Raw genomic sequence first — 26329 nt, forward strand, 5'->3', positions numbered from 1 at the left:
ATGCACTCGTTCGCCTCCGCTCACGGGTGCGCGCGCATTGATGCACTTTTAAACAAGTTTCATCTAGGGACCTTAGGCACTCTGAGAACAAATATGGACTTTTTTTTTTTTTCAATCGGGGCATAAACTTCAAGTTAAGTACAAAGTAAATACTACAGAGCCACCGCTGCTGTCACTCGCCGGAGAATCTGCTCCAAATCAGACGCTCTTGACATATCTGGCTCGATGCACTCGTTCGCCTCCGCTCACGGGTGCGCGCGCATTGATGCACTTTTAAACAAGTTTCATCTAGGGACCTTAGGCACTCTGAGAACAAATATGGACTTTTTTTTTTTCAATCGGGGCATAAACTTCAAGTTAAGTACAAAGTAAATACTACAGAGCCACCGCTGCTGTCCCTCGCCGGAGAATCTGCCGCGAAGCGGCGCGGCCGCTTCGTAGTCGTTAAAGCCCCTGTATCATTCATAGCACTGCCCTATTCTAATAAGTTAAGAGAGCCATAGCAAAACGTCAGGAGAAGCCTCTATGGAACACAGTCATGCTAAGCAGCGGGGTGAACCGACATATGATGTTGAAAGAAAATGGGAGAGCTTTCCAGCTGTAGAAGGGAAGCATTCTTTCAGATCAATGACAAGATTAGAAGAAATGGGGCTCAGTGGCGAGCAGACGTACATAAAAAGGATAGAAAGGCAGCTGAAAAATGTTGGAACCATCCAAGATGCCCAAGAAATGAGACAAGCCTATAGGAGAGGTTCATAACTACAGCTCAAGGTGTTAGGCTAGAAGGGGACAAAGCTATATTGAATATATAAGAACAAGGGAGACAGAAATATTTCAACAAAGAAGTGCCTTATATGTGCCTCAATAGACAAGGCTAGATCAAGTGGCGCAGTGGCTCCATTTTCACGAGAGTGGGAAGAGGCTGAGAAGAGGGTTCCTAGTAATACACGAAAACAGGCCCTGATGGTATCCCAATTGTGCTGATAAAGGCATTGGGTCCCAAGTCTAATCAGAGTTCGAGAGAGGCAACGAGCAAAACAATAATCGATAATGAAGCCCCCGATGGATGGAAATTTAGCAGGACGAGCATGATCTATAAAGGAAAGGGGGACAAAGCTGACATAAACAACTACCGTCCTATAATAGTGACATCATTGGTCTACAGGTTGGCGATGCAGACTAAAAAGACTGCAGGCATGGATAGAGGATGAGGAGGTGCTGGGGGAACTGTAGAATGGGTTTCGAAAACAAAGGAGGTTGGAAAACAATCTGTTCTCACTGACGCAGTGGATCGAAATAGCAAAAAAAAAAAAAGGGGGGGGGGGGGGACACAGGCCCCTGTGGCTAGCATTTTTAGATACCAAGGAAGCGTATACGATAGCGTGGTTCAAGAGGACTTGTGGGGACACACTATAGGTGTGGAGGATGGACTCACTATCTTTTAAATGACATCTATAAGAGTAATTCAAGGTAGTTATAAAATGGGAAAAACAGGTATTCAAGCCCACGAAGATAAAACGGGGGCTTAGGCAGGGGTGTCGATCCTCTGTCACCCTTGTTATTCATGATGTAACTACCAAGATTAGAGGCCAAAATACGAGGAAAACTCATTGAACAGGCACTACCAGCATTACGCAAATGATATAGTGCTAACGCCCGACAACAAGGAAGATTTGCAGAGATTAATTGATGTGCATCTGCGCTAACGAGGGAGATATGCTAGATTTCAGATTCCGGAAAGAAAAATCAGAAAAATCAGCAGTGATGATTTTTAATGATAATGAAGGTAGTGAGCTTAGGATACAAGAGATCGCTATAGAGATAACAGGTAACTACAAATATCTGGGCGCATAGATATGCAATGGGACTGAGTACCCAAGGGAACGCGAAATATACGCAATGATTTAAGATAACAGGAATGTAGCGGTGATGAAAAATAGGGCACAATGGAATATAGGACTACGATTTTGTGAGAGGAATTTGGAAAGGGGTCATGGTTCCTGGTCTGACGTTCGGCGAAACAGTCTGATGCATGAGATCAGAATCTCAAGCAAGATTAGAAAGTAAGCAACGTGGAATAGGTAGGCTTGCTTTAGGAGATCACGGGAATACACCAAATCAGGGAGTACAAGACGATATAGGGTGGACATCATTCGAGGGCAGCTAGGAAGCTAGCAGCAAGATAAAATTTGAGAAGCGATTGAGAAAAATGGGGGAGTAGCACTGGGCTAGGAATGTTTTCAGCCACTTGTACTTGAGGAATGCGTCGATGCGAAATGGAGGAAGCAAACCAGAAAATTGACGGGTAAATACTTAATTAGAAAAGAGCAGCTAGAGGCAAAACTAAAAAGAACTATCGGTTCAGAAGAAGGTGAAGGAAACGCAGACCGACATGTGGAGAATTGGCATGATTAAGAAGTTGGCTATCGGACTTTTAAGCAGGAAATTGCCAAGAAAATGATCTATAATACTCGGGGTAGTTCAGTACTGTTTGAGGCTAGGATGAGAGTATGCGAACCAATACTTATCGGGTCAAATATGAAGAGGTAGACACGGTACGCAGTGCGTGTCGAGAGGAGGAGGAAACTGCCGAACACTTGATAATATTCTGTAAAGGGCTTCACCATTTAGTTTAGGATGATGGCGCAAAGTTACTCAAAGCGCTGTTGTTTAGAGAAAGGGGGGGGGGGCAAAATAGTCTTTACAGAAGGAGGTTAAAGCGCTGAGGTTTAGAGACAGGGAGGGCAAAATAGACTTTAAAGAAGGAGGTTATCTGATTGGTGGCTACAATCAAGACACGAATAAAAATTAAATCCTTCACTGCAAAGTACTAGTCCTCCACTTCACTATTTAAAGAAAAAAAAAGATAAATATAGTTTTTGGTTCACTAAGTACTACGGCTAGGTAGCGTTAGCCGCCCGATCTAAAGGGTACAGTCATATCAATTTATCCATCCATCCATCCAGCGTCTAATATGGCGGCTATGGCAGCTCCCACAGCGCTTGTCGCGAAGCGACGAAAACATTTTCTCGGTGTTCCGGCACCCTTGGGATATGTTGCCGGTGTCGGAAGAGGGTGAGTACTTCTTACTGTTTAGAAATTGGGCCGCAGTCCTCTGATATTTGGACGTGCGAGTCATCCGATCCTGCCCGTCCGCGCGACTTGCTAAACACTTGTTTCATTCCTTTCGTTTCAGTGCCACTGGCTTCACCACACGTTCCGATATCGGTCCTGCTCGGGATGCAAGTGACGTTCCGTAAGTGTCAACAGGGCTGCTTCCAGCGTTCATAATGATTGGGTGTTCCTCGTCCATGTAATCGGAGAAGGTCCCCCTGACAGTGTTTATTTACATCGGGACCTCCTCCTGTAATACTCATCAGTCACCCATGTAACTTGTGTTTTCATGATGTTACAATATATTTCAATAAACTACAGTGTAATGAAGAAAGCGTCATGTGCATCGACTGTAGCGCTTGTGCGACCACATACCGGTTGAGTTGCTCACTGTTTACGTTGTTTTCGGAGGTGCTCGCACTCAATGCTTGTGTCATTTATTCGCTTATTATCTCACCAATCATCAGGATAAAGCGAAGCGGTCAGCATAATGTCGTGCAGAGCGTGATCATGGCCTTGCGCTGTTTCTGTGTAACGAGCCTGAGATCGTTTGCATACGCAGTGACGATCGCCACGCACCACCCACCAAACGGAAAAAGAACCAGAAGGAAGAGGAAGAGGACGACGATGAGGATCTTAACGACTCTAACTACGACGAGGTGAGTGATCCGTCTTTCGTCTATCTGCAAGCTGCGACTCGCGCGCCTTTGTTAGAGTAGGCGTCTATGCTCCAAGTGAAAACTTGTTCAGGGTGGTGGCAGATCTTCTCGGCTTCGGTATCATCACTTGCTTGTGACATGTGGTATTTTGCGCGCACTTCATAAATCTGGTCGCGTAATTCAGCCTGAGTTGTGCGGATTAAATGGGAGATTCGTTCCCACCATCGGCGCTTCTCCAATGCGCGTGATTTGAACGTTCGACTGTGCGCTCGAAAATTGGAGGGGCCGTGGACACAGGCCCTGGCAGAGCACATGTGTCAAGGGATTTGGTCCTCGTTGGTAATGGCTTGAGAGAAGATCCTGACATGAAATTGACCCAAATCCTCCTGTGCACAATACTAAGCTGCTATTGTTATAATGAACAGCTGAACCTTTTCTAGTGGCATTGGTGCCCTTCCTGGTTGTCTGAATGCTTGGAAAATTTTTTAAATGTGTACCTACTTTAACCAAAAGAACTCTATGCTATGCAACATCAAATTGAGCATGACTCTGGGGCCCCAACAGCACTAGTTCATAATATAAGTAGTATTGACTGGGTTGCAATTTTAAAAAAAATTAGTTGAAACTCGGCACACCTGAACTTAGAAACGTGCTTTAAAGGAATTATCAGTTTGTTAAGGTTACACTGTAGTCTGAGAGATGCACAAAACACTGGGTGCACAGTCTGAGGTTCTTGTAATTGATGCTATTTGCTAGATTCATGATAATAAATTTCAGTCAAATACTATAGCCTTGTTGATCATGACACTTGAACAGCTGCAAATTTCTTTATGTAAATCATGTTCTGTACTGGTTTATGTATATGGCAGTCAGGGGCGTAACAGCTTTTGTTAATTGTCAGAGCTTTTGACAAGGAGTGCACTGTTTTATGAGAAACTGCTAATTTCAGTTTGCAGGCTACGGTGGTAGCCTGTTCAGCAAGGACCCGTATGACAAAGATGATGAAGAGGCAGATGCCATTTACGAGGCCATCGACCGCCGGATGGATGAGAAGCGCAAGGAATACAGGTCAGTTGCCTATGTCGCAAGCTCATTCGGACAGATGGACCTTCCCATCAGTCGCAGACTATGTATTCGTGTGAACCTTCCTAAAGTTTTCGAAAGGTTCACACATCAGCCGCCACAGTGGTAGAGTGGCTGCAGCACCCGAATCTCGACACAAAAAGTCTGAGGTTCAAACTTGGCTGTGGTGGTTGCATGTCGAAGGGAAATAGCTAGAGACCCACGTAGCCAGATTTAGGTGCAAGTTAAAGAACCCCAAGATGGCGAAATTTCTAGAGCTCTCCACCACAGCGTGCCTCATAAATATTTCGTGGCTTTGACACGCAAAATACCAGTTAATACCAGAAAGTTGATAAATTTGAGCTCTGTTTTCAGTTTTATGAATATTCCTTAATATAAGATACTCATGTAATAATCATGGAAATGGTAATAGAAGTGCAATCAACTTCCTTTACGCCCGTGTGCTCAGGTTTGGGTGCACGTTGAAGAACCCCAGGTGGTCGAAATTTCCGGAGCCCTCCACTACGGCGTCTCTCATAATCATATGGTGGTTTTGGGACGTTAAACCCCACAAATCAATCAACTTCCTTTACATATAGACAAGCTTTTTAGTCAGATCAGTGAGTAAAGCTATCCGAGTTCATTTGTACAACATCCTCTTCATTTTGGTAGAGTTAAAGTAATGGACACACAGGGATCCACATTAAATGATGCACCGCAGTGCGTTATCTCATGTGCCTTTTTGTGTAGGCCATTGTTCTGTCCACATTATGACAAAGCAGCAGTCGTATTGCTACTAGAGACCTGGAATCAATGGTATCTTTCATTGACCACAATTAAACATGCTGATGTCAACTCCTGCGCTTTATAGACTCTCCTTTGTACTGTGGTGTGTGAGTGTTAAAAAAAAAAGAAAGAATTTGATTTGGCCACTTTTCGCAATCGAAAATGGCAGTCTAGTCAGAATTGTGAAATGAGTGCAGACGTAAAAAGACATGGCAGAAACAGCAGTTACATTGCATGTTTGGTTTTTGCAACTGAAGCAACATGACTGTTACTGCACTTTTAAATGCTGTGTGAAAGTGATTGTATCTCAGAATGTGTTTTTTCCAGGTCAAACTTAATTAACACTTTGCATATTCTGTATGAGACATGAGATATAGACATTTTAGTTACATTTCGCTGGTTCAGGTTCTTGTACGACTAGATTTGCTGATTTATTTAGTTGTCACTGTCATGCTTCAGCAGTCTTGTTTTTCTTAAAAAATTGACCATTCTATTGTATTTTCTGTTTGTTTCTCAGTATAAATATGAAATCTCTAAATGAGAATGCGTGAGGTACAAAGCAACCTTGTGCTGGACACTGAGCCTTTTGTTACATACCTACAACACACACTGCATTTGTTCTGTATTCGACAGCACACACTTGAAATGTTAGAATGTAATAGCTAATGTATATGTATACATATACATTAGCATACATTATACATATACATTAGCATTAGCATACTATATACATATGCAAATGTATATACATTCCAAGGCTCCTGCCTTGGAATGTTTATACATTTGCACCCCTTTATAAAAGACACTGATGTAATAGGCAAATGAGCATAAGAAACACTATCCGGCCTATATTGAAATAGGGGTTTAAAAAAAAAAATTCACATATGGTACCCTGCCTATAAGAGACACCTCATGTAAAAGACAACAATTGCTCCTCAGTGCATGTCTTAGAAAGAGGTTCAACTGTATGAGAATTTAAGAGGAGTTTAAGAGCTTAGGGCAAAAGTTAGCAAGAAGGTGCATGTGCCACCAGCGCTTGCAAGCAGTTTGGCAGAGATTGAGATCACTCTACAGCACCTTGTACTTGTGAGCATTGATGGTTTGCGTACGATGTCCTTTTTCTCTGCCTCACAGGGAGATGAAATTGAGACGGGAACTGGAGCGCTATCGTCAAGAAAGACCCAAGATCCAGCAGCAGTTCTCTGACCTAAAGGTTAGCTATGCCTGCTGGCATTGTGCATTCCGTTTTGCTCTCACTTATGCAAGTATATTTTTGTATGTGTGTTGTTAGTGATAATGTACAGGGACGTTTGTACTCTGTGAAGGCTGCGGTAAGCACATTACATCAGATCTTGTTTGGTACACTATCTTTTCTATCATAGAACTACTCATTGCTCTAATGAAAGGAATTGTTGAAAGCACCTCTTCAATAGCTAAGGGCGTTTCATATTCCTTAACTTCCACTATCGTGTGACTGCTCTAACTGAAGTTGCCCTTGGTTTTCATTCAATACTGCTTTTCACATAACTGGGTGCACAGTCGCTGCATACATTCAAATCACCTGCTGCCTCATAATACCAGTATCGGACATAAAGTTACGTAGTTGGTGTAGCACATCCTTTAAATCAAAACAAGCCTTTCCATGTTCTGCATTTGTTTGGTTTACAAATATTTGCTAGAGCCATTGGCTCATATAAGGTTTGTATGTGTTCTGATGGACTGTGAAGTCCGGCGCAAATTCCCTTCTCATAGCATCATGTGTAATCTGAGAAAAGTTTGAAGGTGCCTCTTTCTCAACTGTAGACCAATATTCAAGATAAAAGCTTCATTTTGCAGCTTGCAACATTCAGCAGGCACCATTGTTTCTAGTTGTTCCGGCCCCGGGTAACCTGTTGTTGAAGGCCACATGTCTTCGGCTGCTGGGGTGTCATCCATGCTCCGCTTACGAACTTGATCCACATAGTGGCGGACAAGCTCATCCGCAGTTTTCACATTCAGCAAACGAGTGCCACACGTAGACTCAACTGTGCATGGGCACTACTTGCCGCTGGTGCTGTGATTTTTCACGTACACGTAGTCTCCTCGGACGAAATTCCAGCCTGGCTCACTTGTAGCGTTAGCCGAATACACTCTGGAAGGAAAATAAATGCCCAGTCTTGTGCACAAACGGAATCCTAATAGCCTCTGCGTTCCGATAATTGCACAATACACGTGCCAGTTATGTGATGAGACAAGTGCCTCCTATCTTCTTCACGCCTTCTTTGATAATGCGAATTACTGCTGGGCGTTACTTACTCTCCTTCGCGTGTCTGTTTTTCTGTGATGCAGAGAGACTTGGCACAAGTCACCGTAGATGACTGGAAAACCATCCCTGAAGTTGGTGATGCCCGCAACAAGCGACAGCGAAACCCTCGGCCTGAAAAGCAAGTGCTCTCTTAATTCTCTTGATGTTGTGTTTTGCTGCAAGCTAATTAAGCCAATAGACAGTTATGATAAGGAAAGCATACACAGAACTGCCGTTTAGTAATTGCCATATTTATACACATAATTATTTGTACTTTATTTTCAAAAAATAATGCAAATGTTAGGCATGTGATCATTGTGTGGGGTAACTCTTACATGAAGAAAAAGTTTTTACATTATGTAGGTGCTGCATGAAATATACGTTGTCCTTTTATTTACCTCTTATTCTGTAACTGACCGCTCACTTTCATTCATTTTGAGCCCTCAGCTGCAATTGCTTCATGTGTTCATTGGGACCAGTAGTGTCTTCGCTGGGAGGCATTGTCACAGTCCCCTAGAAATTTTAGAAAAACAATGCCACCTTGCGTGGTACATTTTAAGCACGTCCCATCAGCCCTAAATGGTGTCTCAGCATCTGCAGTGCCATAACGTTTATATTCAAAGCCACTACAATACATGATAATGTAGGCTTTTACGTCTGGCTAGCGATCACTTTTGGCGATACAGTAGAATCTCAACGATACGAATTCATAGGGAGCACACAAAATATTCGTATCATCCTGAATTCGAATTAACCAAAACAAGTTAAAGCTGATATTGAAGATGACCAAAGGGTCAACTAGTTCTCACTAAAAAAAAAGTCCACGATGTTTTTTTTTTTAAAGCTATTCTGCCTTTGCTGTCTCAGCAAGGCCGCCTGATACGAATAAAATCGTGCCGCTGTATCTTTGCTCATGCTGCTGTTGCTTAAGGCGCATTCACACTTGGCCCCGAAGGGAGCGAAGGCGGCACAATTACCTGAAATTCGATTGCATAGCCGCCTATGCAGCCGGCAAATCACTTTGCGAAGTCACCATGAAAAAAAATTGGTCTCGGAGCAATCACACTGGAGAAGTGAAGCGAGAGCGAAAACAACAGAGCAGCCCGGAAACCACGTCTCCGCGCGTTGACTCGCACTCGCTTCGCCCTAGTAAGGTGCTGCCACCACAGCTTTTATCACTTGGAGAATTCATTCCATTTTACCAGTTTCTTGAGCACTGAAATTCGTGCTGAGTCCTAGTTATCCTTGCAAAGTTTTGAACAGAAACAGTTTGCACTTTTTCACACGTTGTTCAGCCGGCTGTGTACAATAGCAAGACGTGTTCGGGCATGCCGACTTGCTGCTTTTTTACTTCCTTTTTTTTACTTTCGGTGTTCTCGGCGATCATAATCGAAACCAGGCTCTCGGTGAATGCATTTTTTTCGAGGCCATAAGCTTTGTGGTGTTTCATGAGTAGTTTCCAGTGGCACTGATCTGAGCCATTGCCTACGGAAAATTAAAAGGCGAGGCCGTATTTCAATTTTAAGAACTATTGTGCAGGATAGTTAGGTCATGACGAATATGGAATTTTTTTTTATGATATGTCATATGCACCCTTCGAATTCAACTCAAAGTTATTCGACCAAAATCACTATTCGCTTCGAACTTGTTTTGGACCTAAAACTCGCTATTCACACAAGCCTAATCAGAACAATAAAGCAGTCTGTAATGTTTGACATTTCAGCATGGCACACGCAAGACAATGGTCACGCATATGGCTAATCCGGCCCTATGAAAAATAGAAGTAGAAGCAAGCATGGCAGTATTCATAACATTAAAAGATGGCCCAACAGGACAGAGGATCAAAGAACAGGCGGGTGACCCAAAAATATTTATCTGGACATGGTTCACGTATTGTGTAGAAGAAATAATCGGAGGTTGTTCAGAGCAACAGAATGGGCACCAAATGGTGGGAAATGTAGCTGAGGCAACAGAAAACTAGGTGGTTGATGAAATGAAAAAATTTGCTGGCATAAAATAGAATCAGTTTGTGTCGGACAGGGAGATTTGAGTTCATTGGAGAAGGCTTTTGTACTGCTGGGGACATCAAATAATAGGCTACTGCCAATGACAGTAACATTGACAACTTCTAAATAAACTTCAACAATAGTTTCTTGTTCTGCAGTGTGGCACTATGACGTGACAGAAAGTTGATGAGTATGTGGCTTTGATGTGGCCTCATGGATGCACGTTGTGATGCGTGCAGTTACTTATTTGTGCTGGCTGTGTGGCCTTTCAATTCTTATAGGTTCACACCCATGCCAGACTCCATCCTGTCCAAGGCAGGCATTAGTTCGGAGGCTGTGACAACGATTGATCCTCGTCAGCAGGTGGGTGGCTATTTTGTTAATAATTTCTTGCAGTCTAGTCATCAGGAAGAGGTTGTTGGTGATCAAAAGGACAAAGACGGCTTGGCAGTTGTGTTTCTGTATATTTGTGTTGCGGGCTCTGCAAGGGGAAAATAAATTGGAAAAGAAGTTCAAGTGAATGCAATACTGTCGAAACCTGCAATAGCGAAACTCCGCGAGTACAAAATCCCCGCGGCAACGCAATATTTCCGGATCCCCGGCGAATGTTCATAGAAGCCCATGTATTGCGTATCTCGCGGCAACGAAATGTTTTTGGACAGTGATCCCGCGTTAACGAATTTTATACCACGGTGCGTGCCTTAATTTACCCTCCCGCCAAAGATTAACTGTCGAAAATATGCCCGTACGCGTGTTATGCGCAGTCAAAATTTGTAAACGCCTGCTTTTGCCGCGCTAGCGTGGGTACCGCCATTTTTGTTTACTTAAGGGAGGACGGGGCTTTGGGATCACGAAAAATGGCAAAAAATCGATTTTTTGAAAATCAAGTTTTCAGTTTCTGGAACCCTTTTTCTATCTGATTCCAAAATATCTACACTGAAAACCACGCAGAAGTGCTTCGGAAAATTCATTTCACCCACTTAGGTAGCGAAACTTTTTCTGGAAGTCGCGAGAAAACAGCGATTTTCAAAAAATTATGGCTTCGCGATGGCGGGGCCGTGAGCCGGCTTCTTGGGCTCATCGAAAAGAGCGTTTCTCCGTGTTTAACTTTCCCGCCTCAGCTGGCTCCTCCCTTTAAAAACAAGCGCACAAAAAGCAAATGTCTTAAGGTCGTTTCGAGGCCCTTGATTGGCTGTGGCCGCCATGTTGCCTCAGCTCGCCTCGCCATTGGCCCGATGCTCGCTCCGGGAGATTGTCGTCTACTACTTGTGCGTCGCGAGGACATGGCTCTCGAAAATTGCTACTTCGTGACCTGTTCACGGCTCGATTATCACTTAAAATATAATTACGCTTTAGTTAGGAGCAGTAGGCGGATGCGCGATCAGGTTACTACGAGCGCGACACGTCATCGGAGTCGTCTTTAGCCCTCACTCCACCGACAGCGAAACTGCGGGCAGGAACGACGGGCTAGCGCATCCGAAACAACCCACGGGTTGTTTTGGATGTGCAGGACACCCTTCGCTCTTTCGGCGCACATGACGACGACGTAGCAATGGACCACTTTTTCCAGTGCGAAGGCAGAGCTTTGAAGTTGTTGCATGGCAAGGGTCGGCAAAGTAAGTTGACCGACTTCTGGCATTAAATTTTCGTTCTGCTGGCCGTATCACTGTTTTTATGTCTCATACTAGCGGCAACGAAATTCTCGCGAAAATGAAATTTTTCGGTTTCTTTGGCGATTTCGTTATTGCGGGTTTGGACTGTATAGGACAACAACTGGACGGGAAATGACGTACAGCGGAACTTCGATTATACGCCTCCCGGTTTCGCGACGACGCACGTTCTACAAAGAGTCGCTTTGGTCCCAGCAAAATCCTCGTAGAAGTAATGTATTAAAAACCTTAGTTATACGGTGCAATTTTACGTCAACCCGGCATCTTACCACGACTGTCACTTCCGGCCAAAAGAAACAAAAAAAGCTTTGATTGAATCAAATGTTGTCCAAATATTCGCGAGTGCAAAATATGAACTTGTGTTCATTCCCCTAGGTTGACGATTAGAAAAGTAGAGGGACACGATGTGTTCTTAAAATAGAAAATTTATCTTCCTGGAAGTTTATGCGCTTTTACTTGAGGGGAGATGCTACTCGAAAAGGTTTTTTTTTATTTCATAACCCAGCTCCTTGAAATTTTAGGTGTTAGTAAAGCTTGCAGTGCTGATTTCATAACTGCAATTATTTTTTTGATAGCTATAGTAGTTCCGGAGTTACTACAACTTTGATATCAAAGTATAGGGTTTTTTGTGCACATAATAAAGCTTACTAAAAATTTTCACACAGAATTGCAAAATGGCTCATTCTGCTGCACTTGAGCAGTACAATACAGAAAAGTACCTCAAATAGAAAATTTATTTGCTACATTTTTTAAAAAAAATTTAAAGTACTAAATGCGTATTTTACATCTATCTATCAGTGTATCAAGTTGTGTAACAAAACATCTGTGATGTATAATGCAACCTAAAGTAGATACTTGTATTCTAGAGTGGCTGATTAAGCTCTGTGCAAAATTTCATCAAGATAGGACTATTTTATGCCTAAAAAAGATTGTGCACAAAATGAGAGAATTACCTCAAAATGGAAATCGAGAAAAATGCATTTGAAAGTTGTAAATATGTTTACTCATGATTACACAGTGCGATTTGCACAAAACTTGGTGATATCATAGAAGGGACACAGCTAGAGCACCTAAAATTGTCCTGCTCCATACGTGGATCCTTCTCGCCGCTTGAGAAGGGAGTCATCAAGGCGCGCTTTCTTTGCCACGTTCCGCCGATGGGCCTTTGCCTCGGCTGTTTCACACGCAGACATTCTTTCGATTCTCTTCTGGTCGCGGGATTGGCCCAGGGTGATCAGTTGATCTGGTGGGACTACACCAAGCTCCTCTAGCACGTGTTCAAAGCTTGAATGTCCTTTATTGAACCACAGCACGGCCATAGCAGCTGCAGTTTCCACTGTTGTCCGGGAGGCAAACTTAGTCTTTGGACACAACAACCAGATTTTGCTGTTCAAAGATTCTGCAGCGTTTTGGGTCTTCCCTTGGATACAACGCACCAGCAACTTTTCATCTGTGAGCCGCTTGTAAATGGGAAGCACAGCCAATCCTTGAGCCTTGGTCAAGATTGGTGTGTGGTCGAGTGGGGCCTCCCCAAGCGCTTCGGCTCGCCTATGCTTGCACCAGGAAGTCGCCCCTTCTGGACAGTATCGGTGGCTGCCTGCTGTGTTGCTCGAAGATGAATGGAAATATGAGGCCCAGATGGCACGATGCATTTTCAGAATATCACCTCTGTTGTTTGTGATTGCAATACGGTAATAGTTCTGCAGCTTCTGAATTGTGCCATCTGTCAGCTTTTCCCCTCGTGGAAGTCGTGTTGGCAGTTTCCGAAGTGCAGTGCCTAGACGCTTGGCCACATGGTTTGTGCACTCCTCCTTGTCCACAACAACTTCACCATATACCTTGGCCTCAGCGACAGCGGTATAAGCTTTGCTGTCCCCATCACTGAGGAACTTGGTGAAGCGCAATGGTGTTGTGTATGAGGATGTCCTGCCTCATATGCGCAAAGCTGTCTCAGTCTCCATGGCATGAGAGGAGCACTCTGTATTTTTTTCGCAGACAGGTGTGTGGAATGCTTGCCATATTTCTTCCTCATCACCCAAGTCCTGGTGCTGGCTACAGGCAAGGCAGTAATTCGACAGCACTTCAAAATCTAAGCACAAACCAGTGTCCACAGACACAGCAGTGCCGATGCCATTGTGGCTCTTGTGCCCTCTTTTTTGCCATGTGCCATCATACATGACAGCAACATCAGCCACATCCACTTTCTCTTTAGTTATCATCCGCGCTTTCGCCAGGTTTTCTTGCACAGCTTTGGTAGCTGCAGCATGAACTTTTTTGCCGATTGCAATAAAAGTCTTATAATGCATAGGTATTGGCAGTCCAAGAATAGCGCAAAAACGCGACAGCTGTTCATGCCCGATGCCTATTGCACGCGCAGCCACAACTACCTTCACATTGACAGCGAAGCTGTCGCGTGAGCTGCCGCTTCGGTAGTTCCAGTCATCACCGGCATCGGTGGGCTGTCTTTCCGGCAGAACACGTCGCGAACTATGCGCGGCAGAAACCAGTGACTCAGGACACTCACTGTTATCACAGTGCAGCTCGAGGAACGAAGACAGGCCCTTACGTTTACTTTCGGTGTCGCGAACGACGAGTCCAGCGGTGTGGCATGTTGGACAAACAGCACGGCTTACCATCGATGTCAGTGCGCCGATGTCACAAAATACTCCGCTCACAGAGCCACAAACACTCTTCGTTCTCTCGCTTTCGAACTGTTCAATATTTTTTTCTGATGCGCTGATGAACTTGATTGCGGCGTCGATTTCGCCAAAGTTCCCGCAAGCCGCCGTATCCCCGCTGCCTTGATTAGGCCTAGTGGCCCGCGGCTCGCATTCTTCTACCGCTGCTTTGCGCTTCGGTTTACGTCGACGCCCTCGGTACTTGTTCTTGCTTGCACACTTTCGCGCTCGGAAGTCTCGCTTCTTAGAGTTATCCATGGTGAACTCGGAAAAACGTAGAAACGCACGGCAAGTGCCGATCGTCGCAAGCGCTCAGCGAGCGAGGCCGATCAGATGTAGCCAATGGCGGCCTCGGTAGCGTACCATGTGACCGGTAGAGATGCGCGAAGCGGCTGCAGCTTGGCTGTAAACCGACTTGGAAACGACTGTTTTGTGAATTTCCTCACTAAAATACGAAACTAGGGGGACGCCTGTGCACTAGAAGGAGCCTTGATCTACATCACCGAACAAACCCCGATGGCGGACGTCATCGTGTTGCCGAGTGGCGGATTTTCGAAAATAGCCGTCGGATGCGTGAATTCGCGACTTCGGGAGCTACCTTCACTAGCGCAGATCGACTTTTTAGCACTTTCTTGTTTGAATTCAGCTATGACCTTTGGGGAAATGATAGTTGAATGATCAAAAGTGATTTTAGAAACAATATCTCAAAAGTGGAAATTTTCGCAAAAAACGCGATTTTTCGACCCGCATCTCCCCTTAAGCCTTGATCGCGTGCGTACGTATGCGGGGTCGTTACCTAGTCAAACTCTATCCACACAGAGTAGCTTCAGCTGATCGATATGCTGATATTTTCCTGTTTTGGTGCGTGGAAACTTTTTTTTGGTCAAGATACAACGGATCTTCTGCCTTTGATGCACTCGCAGTCACAGGCTTGTGCACGCGTAAGGGTGCGATGCAGCCTTTTCACCGTGCATATTTATTTTCACTTGACGTCAATGATCATCATAACAGCAGGACATTACTAGTTGCACTTCTTAAGCCAAGTAGTAATTACAATGTGCATAGCTCAGTCGCGCACGAAAGCATTCTACGCTTCTAGACAAACTCGTGGTCTGTCGCCATTATGTGATACTGATGACATTGTGTCTGACTCTTCTGATGGGAGGCGGTTGGCAACGCTCTTTTGGTTTTGTTTTCCTGCACAGGCAATTTTCGGTCTCTGTTTATCGGTAGGAAGATGCACGTTGGGTTCGATTTTTTTTTTTAAAGTTGAGAATAAAGATTCGCTTCCGCCTCCTCCAGTTCAGTAATGCTGCTATCAGTTGCCACTGGCAAGAATAATTCGATCTACCTTCCTTGCAGATGCACAAGGTCATTCCGTGGGCTTATTCAGTTGGTGTGTACCCATTTTTTGGGCAGGTATGAGTGTCACTGCTTATAATTTTAGTTTTTCGATTAAACGATGCCCGGATTATATGATGGTATTGTGTAATCCTCCGAAAGTCGTGTAATCGGGGTTTCCTCTGTATAATGCGTAACAAGCGTGTTCTTCGGAGGAGTTTCAGCAAGAAACTCGCCAGGGCAAGCAAGACAGCTGCAGCACAGAAAACAGGAGGCCGAGAGCACGACACATGAACTTCGTCGTCTTTTCTCTCCCTGGCACAGAGCTAGTGCCGATGTGCACCGGTATTATTTCTTCCCCGCACAAAGAGGAGCCATCCTGGCTACGGCGACTTAAGGAAAAGACGCTATAGATGATAGGATATAGGCTATAGGTGGGTCTTAGCAGGGTTTAAGGGGGGACGCGGGGATCAAATCGCGAAATTCTCGCAAAAAAACGAATTTTGGATAAGGGCAGATTTGGATTCTGCATCACCATTTCTATCATATCTAAAAATATTTCCGCCGAAAACGATCTCAAAGTAAGCTTAAAAAATGTTTTTCTGACCGCGGATCGCAAAAAGCTGGCTGAAATCTGCGCGAAAATGGCCCATTTCCGAGCGCGATACTTCCGCGCCTTCGCCGCCGCTCGCGGAAAGCTTGGTGTCACTGGAAAGCTTGCTTCACCGCCGTACTTCTCCCGGTGAAACCACGACTCTACGAGCTAAGATAAACGCACAAACAGAAAAAATGCGAAGGCATCCGCGACGCCTTAGACGCGCACCCATTGGTCGCTCCTGTCACGTGGTACTGAGCGCGCTCTGTGAGTGGCTGCTGGGACGCGCTTGCTTGCGCTGGTCGTCTGCTCCGCGCACGCACGTCTGCTACGCACACGCTGGCACACTATAGTTTGCGAATCCCCTGCCGATACGCCGATACGGTCGCCGATACGCCAACTCTTCCCTAGCGCGAGGCTTAGCGCCCGCAATGGATCGTCGCGTGGACCGGAAGCGCAGGACGAAGTACCGGACGAAGTACGCTTACGGGAAGCGTAAACGCAAGCCTCCTGTTGGGAAAACGAAGCAGTCAGCAGCGATTGAATCAGACGAACCGAGTACCGCGTCGCCACCAAGCTACGTGTCGTCGGAAGCCGACACCTGCTCGCTGCCGATGCTCGGCAGTGAGGCCTATGACGCGGGGCCGTCAACTAGCCGCGACGTTGCGGTGCGGCCCGAACGCGAAAGAAGTTTCGTTTTCGCTGCGGCGGGTGACGATGCGGTGCCGGCTGTTCAAAGTGACGGTGAATCGACGCCTGGCAGTGACACTGAAGACCCGGGGCCATCAACTAGCCGCGGCATCACGGTGCGGTGTGAACGCGAGAAAAGTTTCGTTTTCGCGGCGGAGGACGACGACGTGGTGCCAGCTGTCCAGGATGTCGGCGATCGTTTGCCTCAGCGGAAGCGCACCGTTCAAATACACCTGGAACCTCGTTTCGTGTCCTCGGAAGGCGCCGAGAAGCAAGCCAGCAGTGTCCGCGATGCACTTCGCGAGGTGTCGGCAACGGAGCGGAAGTTCGGGTTCGCGCAGCAAACGGAGCAAACATCGGCAACAAAAGAGGATGAGTTCACCCTAATTCAGGTTTCTACCATGAATTCCCTAATAGGACCTGCACTCTGCCCAAAATGTTGTAAGAAGACTTTGTCAGTGCAGCATGGGACAAAATTGGGCCTGGCAGTAAAACTGGTACTTTTGTGTGCTTCCTGTGGCCCTATTCATTCACCTTGGTCATCCAGTAGAAAATCCGAAGGAAGGGCTTTTGAAGTCAACCTAAGAGCCATGCAAGCAATCAAGTCCATTGGAAAAGGGCCCACTGCCCTGAATGACTTCTGGGCTACAATGAATGTCTCTCATCGGGGCATTCATCAAAAAACCTATCAGGAACACCTAAAAAAAACATTCAAACCAGGAGCAGAGGAAGCTGCACAAAACATCTTTGCAGATGCTGTGCTTGCGGTAAAAGACGTGTACAGTAAGATGCAGCCATCAAGCCCAAACAACATCACAGTTGTGTATGACGGCACGTGGCTTACAAGAGGCCACAGCTCACACATTGGGGTAGGATGTATTATTGAGTTTTACACGGGGCTTGTGCTGGATTGCACAGTCCTTTCCAACTTCTGTCTTGGGTGTTGTCAACAACCAGCAGAGAGCGACCCCAACTTCGTCACTTGGGCTGAGAAACATCAATGTCAGAAGAATACTGATGTTGGCTCCGGACAGATGGAAGTGGAGGCTGCTCTGACACTTTTCAGGCGCTCTGTCAGCAGGTATGGCTTCCGCTACACCAACATTATATGTGATGGTGACAGCCGAACCTATCTTGCTCTGTGCAAAGATGAGGTGTACGGCTTCATACCACTGACCAAAGAAGACTGCGTGAACCATGTGCAGAAGAGAATGGGCACCGCTCTCCGCACACTGGTGACAAGAGCTAAGAAAGGGGAGCCATTGGGTGGGAGAGGTGGACTGACGCAGGAGTTGATTAAAAAACTGACCAGCTACTACGGGTTAGCCTTGTGAAAACACACAAGTGTCCCTGACATGCAAAGGGCCGTGATGGCCACTTTTTATCACGTCACGTCCACCGACGACGAGCCTCACCATGAGCTCTGCCCACCTGGCCCTGATAGCTGGTGCAAACATCGTTCAGCACAGGCCAAAATGGAGCCAGCACCACCTCACAGGTATAACCTGTCGAAACGTGTAGCGGAGGCTCTGCTGCCTGTATACCAACGTCTCTCTGACCCGCAACTGTTGGAGCGATGCAAAGGCAACAAAACTCAGAATGCGGCGGAAAGCTTGCATTCAGTTATTTGGTCACTGACTTCAAAGGACCAACACGCTTCATTGTTCGCAGTGGAGACAACAGTACATGAAGCAGTTGCACGCTACAATTTTGGGAATTTGCGAGCCTACACTGAAATGTGCAAGTCCGTGGGCATCAAACCTGCTAGCCTCGCCCTTCAAAGAGCTGAAGAAAAAGACCAGCAAAGAAAACGAAAAGCACGCAGTGCAGAAAAAATGAAAGAGAAAGGACGTAAGAAGACCCTCGCAAGCAAAGACACAAAGTATTACAGTCCCGGGGCATTTTGATGGACCTTTACTGACTGTTCAACTTTAACGCCAGTTTTCTCAGAAACGTGTTTTGACCCGACTGTCCAGCTTGCCACGATGCTTGCATGACTATGGCTTGACGGATTTTCATGTGGTTTTTTGCATTATGTTCCTCAGTGAACTTTCTATGTCGTGACGTTTTCATATTTGTTAATTACTACCTCAGTATTTTTACTCCTAAGCTAATTTCACATTATGATAACGACCACATTTACAAGCATGTATACAATGTTCTCTGTAAAATAAAAACAGAGTCATAAAAATATTTGCAGAATGTCACGACATCAACCATCCCAATGGCTAAAATATAAGAGCAACTATAGGCTTCTACCATGTTTTTTTGTCACACCAGGCTTTGGGCAAGTTTGGTTGTACACTGATGGATAAAAAAATTTATAATGCCAGAACTACTGGAGATAGCTGAATGAAACTTTGTCATTTATCATTTAGCGCAGTTTCCAGTAAGCATGCCAAATTTCATTGCTCTACGAAAAAACTAAAGAATTTCACTTTCGATCCCCACCTCCCCCCTTAAGTCGCGTGACGTGAACTGTTTCACGGTCTCGGCAGCAATGATCGGGCGATGGGTTGACCGGCTCAACGACGTAGTTTACGGGAGATGTCTGCTCCAGTATGTGGTAAAGACCGAGGTACCGTGACAAAAGCTTAGTGGAAAGTCCGGGAGTTGTGGACGGGACCCAAAGCCAAACCAGCTTTCCCTGGGAGTAATGGGCATCAGACGCAGCTGTGTCATGACGGAATTTTTTGGCGCGACTGATCTTGAATGGTGTACGAGCGAGCCAGTTTACGGCATTCTTTAGCGTAAGCAGCAGTTTGAGAGATGGGTTTGCCCTCAGAAACGTCCGGTTAGTACGGCAGAATGGTGTCTATAGAACATGAAGGTTCACGTCCATACAGGAGAAAGAAGGGAGAGAAGCCAGTGGTTGTTTGAGACGCAGAGTTGTAAGCGTAGGTGACGAAAAGAAGTACGCGGTCCCAGTTTGTGTGGTCTTCCGACATGTACATCGCAGCATGTCGGCAAGGGTACGATTGAAGCGTTTTGTCATGCCGTTAGTCTGAGGATGGTATGCGGAAGTGGTGTGGTGTACAATGCGGTATTCTTTGAGCGGAGCCTCGATGGCATTTGAGAGGAAGACGCGGCCATGGTCACTAAGTAATTCACGTGGGTCCCCATGGTGCAGAATGAGATGACAAAGAAGGAACCACGCGACGTCTTTCGCAGTAGCGGCTGGTTGCGCAGATGTTTCTGCGTAGCGCGTGAGGTGGTCGATGGCGACTATTATCCAGCGATTGCCGTCAATAGTGGTCGGGAGTGGACGTCAATAGTGGTCGGGAGTTCAGGGCACGACTGAACGTACCCGCGAACGTATCGATACATGCCTCGCCAGTAGTACTTCAGGCGAAGACGCGAGTACGTCTTGAACAAGCCAGCGTGACTGCACTGAGGGTCATCGTGGAAGGCACTGCAAATGTCTGTGCGCAAATGACGGGGGATCACGAGGAGCCACCTACGGCCTTCGGTCAGGTATTGCGACGATACAGCAAGCCTTCACGAAGTGCGAAGTGTTGGACTTGACGACGTAGGGTGTGTGAGGCGGAGTTTGGGGCCCGTTGAGACAAAATGTCAAGCAGGGAAGCGATCCAGGGATCTTTGCGCTGTTCTTCCGGCATGTCGGTGATGGTCAGAGATGATGAATAACAAGCGGAAGCTGGTGAGCCGGCAGTGTCGGAAGGCAGTGGAGATCGAGATAGAGCGTCAGCATCCAAGTTTTTGTCCAGGGCGATGAATCACATGTATATCGTACTCCTGTATTCGTAAACCCCAGCGAGCCAGGCGTCCAGTCGGGTCTTTCAAGGACGACAGCCAGCGTAGCGCGTGGTGGTCGGTAACAACATCAAACTGACGCCCATAGAAATAGGTGCGAAATTTACCGATTGCCCAATTGCCAAACACTCCTTTTCTGTGACAGAGTAATTTGACTCCACCTTTGTGAGGGTACGACTGGTATATGCTACAACGTACTCGCCAAAGTCTGGTTTTCGCTGGGCGAGTACCGCGCCAAGGCCGACACCGCTAGTGTCCGTGTGTATTTCTGTAGGCGCATTGGGGTCATAGTGGCACAGAATTGGAGGAGACGTGAGAAGTAGGTGAAGCTTTGTAAATGACTCATCGCAATCGGCACTCCAAGCTGAGAGGTCATTGCTGCCGGCGAGAAGCTGTGCCAAAGGGGGATATAATGGAGGCGAAATTGCGGATGAAGCGCCAAAAATATGAACACAGCCCAATAAAGCTTCGGAGTTCCTTTAGAGTGCTGGGCTTGGGATATTCAGCAGCCGCTCGAAGTTTGGCAGGATCTGGCGAAATTCCTTCTTTGGAGACGACGTGGCCTAGGATGGTAAGCTGACGGGTGGCAGAATGACATTTCTTCAAAGTTAACTGCAAGCCGGCGTTAGTGAGGCACTCGAGAACTTGTTCAAGGCGAGCGATATGAGATGGGAAATCTGCAGAAAAAACCACATGTCATCTAAGTAGCATAGACAGGTCTGCCATTTGAGGCTTCTGAGAATGGTGTCCATCATCCTATTGAAGGTAGCAGGCGCATTGCAAAGGCCGAAAGGCATTACGTTAAATTCGTATAAACCGTCAGGGGTGACGAACGCTGTTTTCGGACGGTCGGCTTCAGCCATGGGCACTTGCTAGTAGCCTGAACCCAAATCCAGTGATGAGAAATATTCGGCTCCTTGAAGACAGTCCAGGGAGTCATCGATGCGGGGTAGGGGATGAACATCCTTCCGCGTAATCTTGTTTAGGCGGCGGTAGTCAACGCAAAATCTTATTGAACCGTCTTTTTTCTGCACCAGCACGACAGGAGAGGCCCAGGGACTGTTCGATTCCTGAATCACGCCACGTTTCAGCATGTCATCGACGTTGTCGCTAATAATGCAGCGTTCGGCCTGCGATACCCGGAAGGGACACTTTAGGGGAGCATGATGACCGGTGTCAATACGATGAGTCACTGCAGACGTGCGCCCCTATAATGGCTGGCCAACGTCGAAAGAGGCGCGAAAGCGTTGAAGCAGTTGAACAACCTTTGTGCACTGGACTGGAGTAAGCGCGTTATCAATGCTACGCAGGAGGATGTCTTGGACAGGGGAGGTTGTAGCCGCGGCGGAGGTGACGGCATTTATCGTCAACGGTGTCTTTTCGCACGTAACATCCAAAGGGAAGATGGCTTCAAAACTGTCTAAATAAATGTCCAACACATTCGCCGCGTAACAGAGTTGCCGAGCAAGGAAAGGGATTGCACGCGTAGACCTCACCGGCACCATGCACAAGGGTAACAACGGCAAATAGGAGTATGAGGTTCTGTCGGTGTGCACAGTCTTCAGACGGTGTAAACAGGGCAGTCAAATCATAAACTGAGTCAGAGGAAATGGACACCAGGGTGGCAGAGAACAGAGAAATGATAGCGTCAGCAGCGACAACCAATTTAGGCACTGGGCTCGGGACGTCAACAACTGTGGCACTGGAAGGGGACAAAGCGAGTCAAGCTCCAGTGCGGTCAACGAGCGCATCATGTGTAGAAAGGAAGTCCCAACCGAGGATCACGTCATGGGATGCATCTGGTAGGACAACGAATTCCACAATGTAGAATGCGTCGTTGATAAAAAGACTTGCCGTGCACGCCGCCACAGGCTTAATGTGCTGTGAGCTCGCCGTCCGTAATAAAAGATCAAAAACGGGTGTCGTCACTCTCTGCAGTTTGCGACACAAAAGTTCACTTAAAACAGAAATGGCAGCTCCTGTGTCGACAAGAGCGTTTGTCGCGACACCATCAATAATAACCGCGATCTTGTTCGGAGGCGAAAGATGAGGCCTTGAAATTTTCGACGAGGGCGCAGTTCATGCCTCAGGAACTGCGGCTCTTGGTTTTCCTCTTGCGTGGGGTTGGTACGGCGGAGCATAGGAGAAATGGAGCGGCGCCGGGGAGGAGGAGATCGACGTGAGGGGAAACTGGCACGGCGCAAATAAGCGCCCGATGAGTCGGCGGAAACAGGGTATGCTGGCTGCTGTGGCATGTAGCCGAGGTTGGGGATGTAATCATTGGCATAAACACTGCGCTGACGACGACAGTGACGCGCAACATGGCCAGGAATGCCGCAAGCGCAGCAGATGGGCGTGTTGTCTGGAGTGCGCCAAGGGTTGTGAGGTGGTCCGGGAGGCGAGAGGGGTTGCGCGAGAACCGAGCGTTATGGGTGAACAGGGCGTGGTGGCGAGTAGAAGTTGGTGACTGGGGCGGATGGTGTTCGCGACGGTCGAGCATAGGAACGGGTTACGGCCTCAGCATAGGTGAGAGGCGCTGCAGGCTGCGTTGGTGGTACAGGAGGTGGAACCGCCTCAGCAACTTGAGCTTGAATGACACGACGGAGCGAGTGATCCAGTGCCGTGGGACTCTTGGTGACAGACGTGACAATAGAGAGCTGACGAGCCACTTCCTCATGGATGTATTGCTTAATTTGCGGCACTAAGGTGGAATATTCAGCGCCAGTGCTCTTAGCTTCCAAAGATGAGAGTTCCACTGTGGGAATTCCGGCGCGATGGGTAGAAAGGCGCTCTTTGCGCAGCTCGTCAAAGCTTTGGCACAGTTCAATGACTTGCGCTTCTGTCTCAGGGCGCTTGGCTACCAGCACATAAAATGCATCGTCATCTATGCCTTTCAGTATGTGCCTTATTTTGTCAGACTCCGCCATAGATGCATTCACGCGCTTACATAGATCGATGACGTCCTCAATATAACTCGTAAACGTCTCACCATTCTTTTGGGCTCTGACACGGAGGCAATGTTCGGCGCGAAGCTTGCGCAATCCAGGCCGGCCGAAAACCGAAGCGATGATTTGCTTGAATGCCGACCAGGTGGTGAACTCGGCTTCATGGCTGTAGCACCATAGCTTTGCCACATCGGTCAGATAGAAGCTGACGTGCTTCAACTTAGCAGGGTCATCCCATTTGTTGGGACCGCTAACACGCTCAAACTCTACCAGCCAGTCTTCGACGTCAGGTTCGTCGGTGCCACTGAACATCAGAGGGCCATGTTGACGAAGCGTTCCAGCACACATGACCGTAGGTGGTGCTTGGGAAGGAGCGGCGTCCTCGGCCGTTCCGGGGGCAGGTGGTAAAGTACAGTTGCGGAGCTCCAGGACGAAAAGGGGAACGACCCAGCATCTCCACCAAATGTAACAAGCTTGTTCTTCGGAGGAGTTTCAGCAAGAAACTCTCCAGGGCAAGCAAGACAGCTGCAGCACAGAAAACAGGAGGCCGAGAGCGCGTCACACGAACTTCGTCGTCTTTTCTCTCCCTGGCATAGAGCTAGCGTCGATGTGCACCGGTACAAATGTAACATACTGCATGTGATAAAAGCAGGGTTCTCTCTCACATGATCATAGCAACAGTGCTTGCATTTCTTACCTTTATTTTAACCAACAAGACCTCCTTTAGCACTGGATAAAAAAAAACATGTTTTTTGAAGAAAAGAGAAATGAAAGCTTGCAGTGGTCGTGCAAGACTGCAAGCTTTGAGAAGGACTAATTTTTTCAGTGTGATCGCAGGCGCACGCATGGACAAGTAGTGGCCTCTTGTGGCGATCTTTTTAACGAGTGAGCGCGCCATGTTCAAATCAGCCAGTGCGTGATAGATGAGCTTGCTACGTTTGATTTTGGGGCATATTCCGTGATTTGACGAGAGAAGAGATAGCAATTTTAGCTGACTTTGATAATTTATCGTGAATTCTAGGCCGCCTGCTGTGCTAAAATATTTGGCTCGCATGTTGTTGGGAGCCTCTATTACGGATAGGCAGCGTTTTGTGACCATGATAAAAAAGTGTTGCAGGGCCCCTGTAAGGCTTACCTCAACAATAGCACAGGTTCAACACAACGCAAGATTTATTTGAGACGCAAAAGGCGCAAGCAAATAGTTGAGAATTAGAATACCGTACGCAAAGCTTGTTGGCATTGCGGGTGCAGCAGTAGCATTCGTCACTCAACAAGAGCCCACAAAAGGTTAGTGTACAACGTTAGTATTGGGCTGGTAGCCATTTAACACAGAATCGTCTGCAGTTGCCTTTTGCCGAAATAAAGTTTACGATCCTTTCCAGTCGTAAGGGGTCAGACTGGTCTTTGGAACCAAAAAGTGACAAAAAAAATGCATTTTTTAATGTTGACATATTTGGTTTCTGCAAGTATACTTCTATCTCTCTGCAAATTTTCACACACCAGGTAGTGGTAATTTTTTTGTAATGTCATTTTAGCTGTCCATATTCTTTGTGCTGTTAACATGTAGAACCTGCAAAAGATGGGGAACCGACTTCGAGGCTTCTTTATAATTTGCCAGCACCTGTGTTAGAAGCTCTGCTACGAATTTATGAGCACCTTTATGAAGATTGCAAAATATGCACACCATGATTGTGGCTTTTTAAAGAAACTGTGTGTTTTCAGTTTTTTCCATTTTTCTCAAAAAAGTAAATTTACGGCTTGTTCAATTTTGAGGCCTCAATATCTCTGCAGCTGGGACATGTACAACAATAATTCTTTTTGCAATGGAAACCTGCATGTATGAAGAATGCAAGTATGGGAGCAGAATTTAGAGCACAAACCTTTTTAATTAATTACTCATCGAAATTGTAACACAATTCCAACTGCTTTTGAAAATGGAGAGTTCATTTTGCTTTAATATAACCAAGAAAGGCCTAAAAACAAAAAACTCTTGCATACTCATTCTATAGACATTAGTCTAAGTTGGCATATCGTTAAATATCACTTTTAATTAAGCACTTTTTTCTATGGCGGCCTTAAGCACTATGGGGTGAACTTAAATTATCTCAGGAACAAGATGAGTTATCTAAAATCTAATCAGATATTTGAAATCGGCAGAAAAAACTGCATAATCCTGTGCAGTTTGATCAAGATCACTGAAGAAATAAACAAAAAAAAATGTCTAAAACGACTTTGCCTCCATAAGCACACGGAAGGCCCAACGTGTCTTGGTGGCTTTCAGCTGCCGTCACCAGTAGCGAACACAAAACTCGTCGACTCCGAAGGGCCTACTGGTGGCGCTGCTGCCGTTGTTTAGTGCATGATTAATGGCTTTCAACTTGAAAGCAGTCGTGTAGCTTCTGTATCACCCCATAGCGTAACATTACAGACTCAATGTACAAAACACACCGCAATGCGCACTTGCCACTTTGGCTTGGCTTGGATTGGATTAAATTTCTGTGAAATAATAGTACGCTTTATGCTTAAGACATGGCGCCCGATGACACGTGCTATCATCATCAGTGGCTGGAACGAGCAGATGACATTATTGCGGCAATTTGCGGAGGTGCGATAATTACTCGCAGGAAAAAAGAAATCGTATTTTTGTTAGGTGATGGGGGTGTTCGAGAATTATGCGATTGTGAGGATTACGTGAGTAAATAAGGTATTATTGATAAGAACACCC

General features: G+C 46.3%; 1 protein-coding gene and 1 pseudogene across 1 annotated transcript in view; one reads left to right on the top strand and one right to left on the bottom strand.

Moving 5' to 3' along the window:
• Nucleotides 1–2939: 2939 nt before the first annotated feature.
• The window catches only part of Prp6 (pre-mRNA processing factor 6), a 73484-nt gene continuing 50094 nt past the window's right edge, over nucleotides 2940–26329 (top strand). The window contains exons 1-7 of the mRNA XM_037421989.2: nucleotides 2940–3075; nucleotides 3197–3256; nucleotides 3677–3773; nucleotides 4723–4841; nucleotides 6756–6834; nucleotides 7950–8044; nucleotides 10193–10274. Coding sequence (XP_037277886.1) covers nucleotides 2975–3075; nucleotides 3197–3256; nucleotides 3677–3773; nucleotides 4723–4841; nucleotides 6756–6834; nucleotides 7950–8044; nucleotides 10193–10274 — 633 coding nt within the window. The 5' untranslated portion in view covers nucleotides 2940–2974. The remainder of the gene's footprint in view (nucleotides 3076–3196; nucleotides 3257–3676; nucleotides 3774–4722; nucleotides 4842–6755; nucleotides 6835–7949; nucleotides 8045–10192; nucleotides 10275–26329) is intronic.
• LOC142796359 (uncharacterized) lies at nucleotides 12522–14639 on the bottom strand (annotated as a pseudogene).

This window comes from Rhipicephalus microplus, chromosome 2, assembly GCF_043290135.1.
Source record: "Rhipicephalus microplus isolate Deutch F79 chromosome 2, USDA_Rmic, whole genome shotgun sequence".
Taxonomy (NCBI): Eukaryota; Metazoa; Arthropoda; class Arachnida; order Ixodida; family Ixodidae; genus Rhipicephalus; species Rhipicephalus microplus.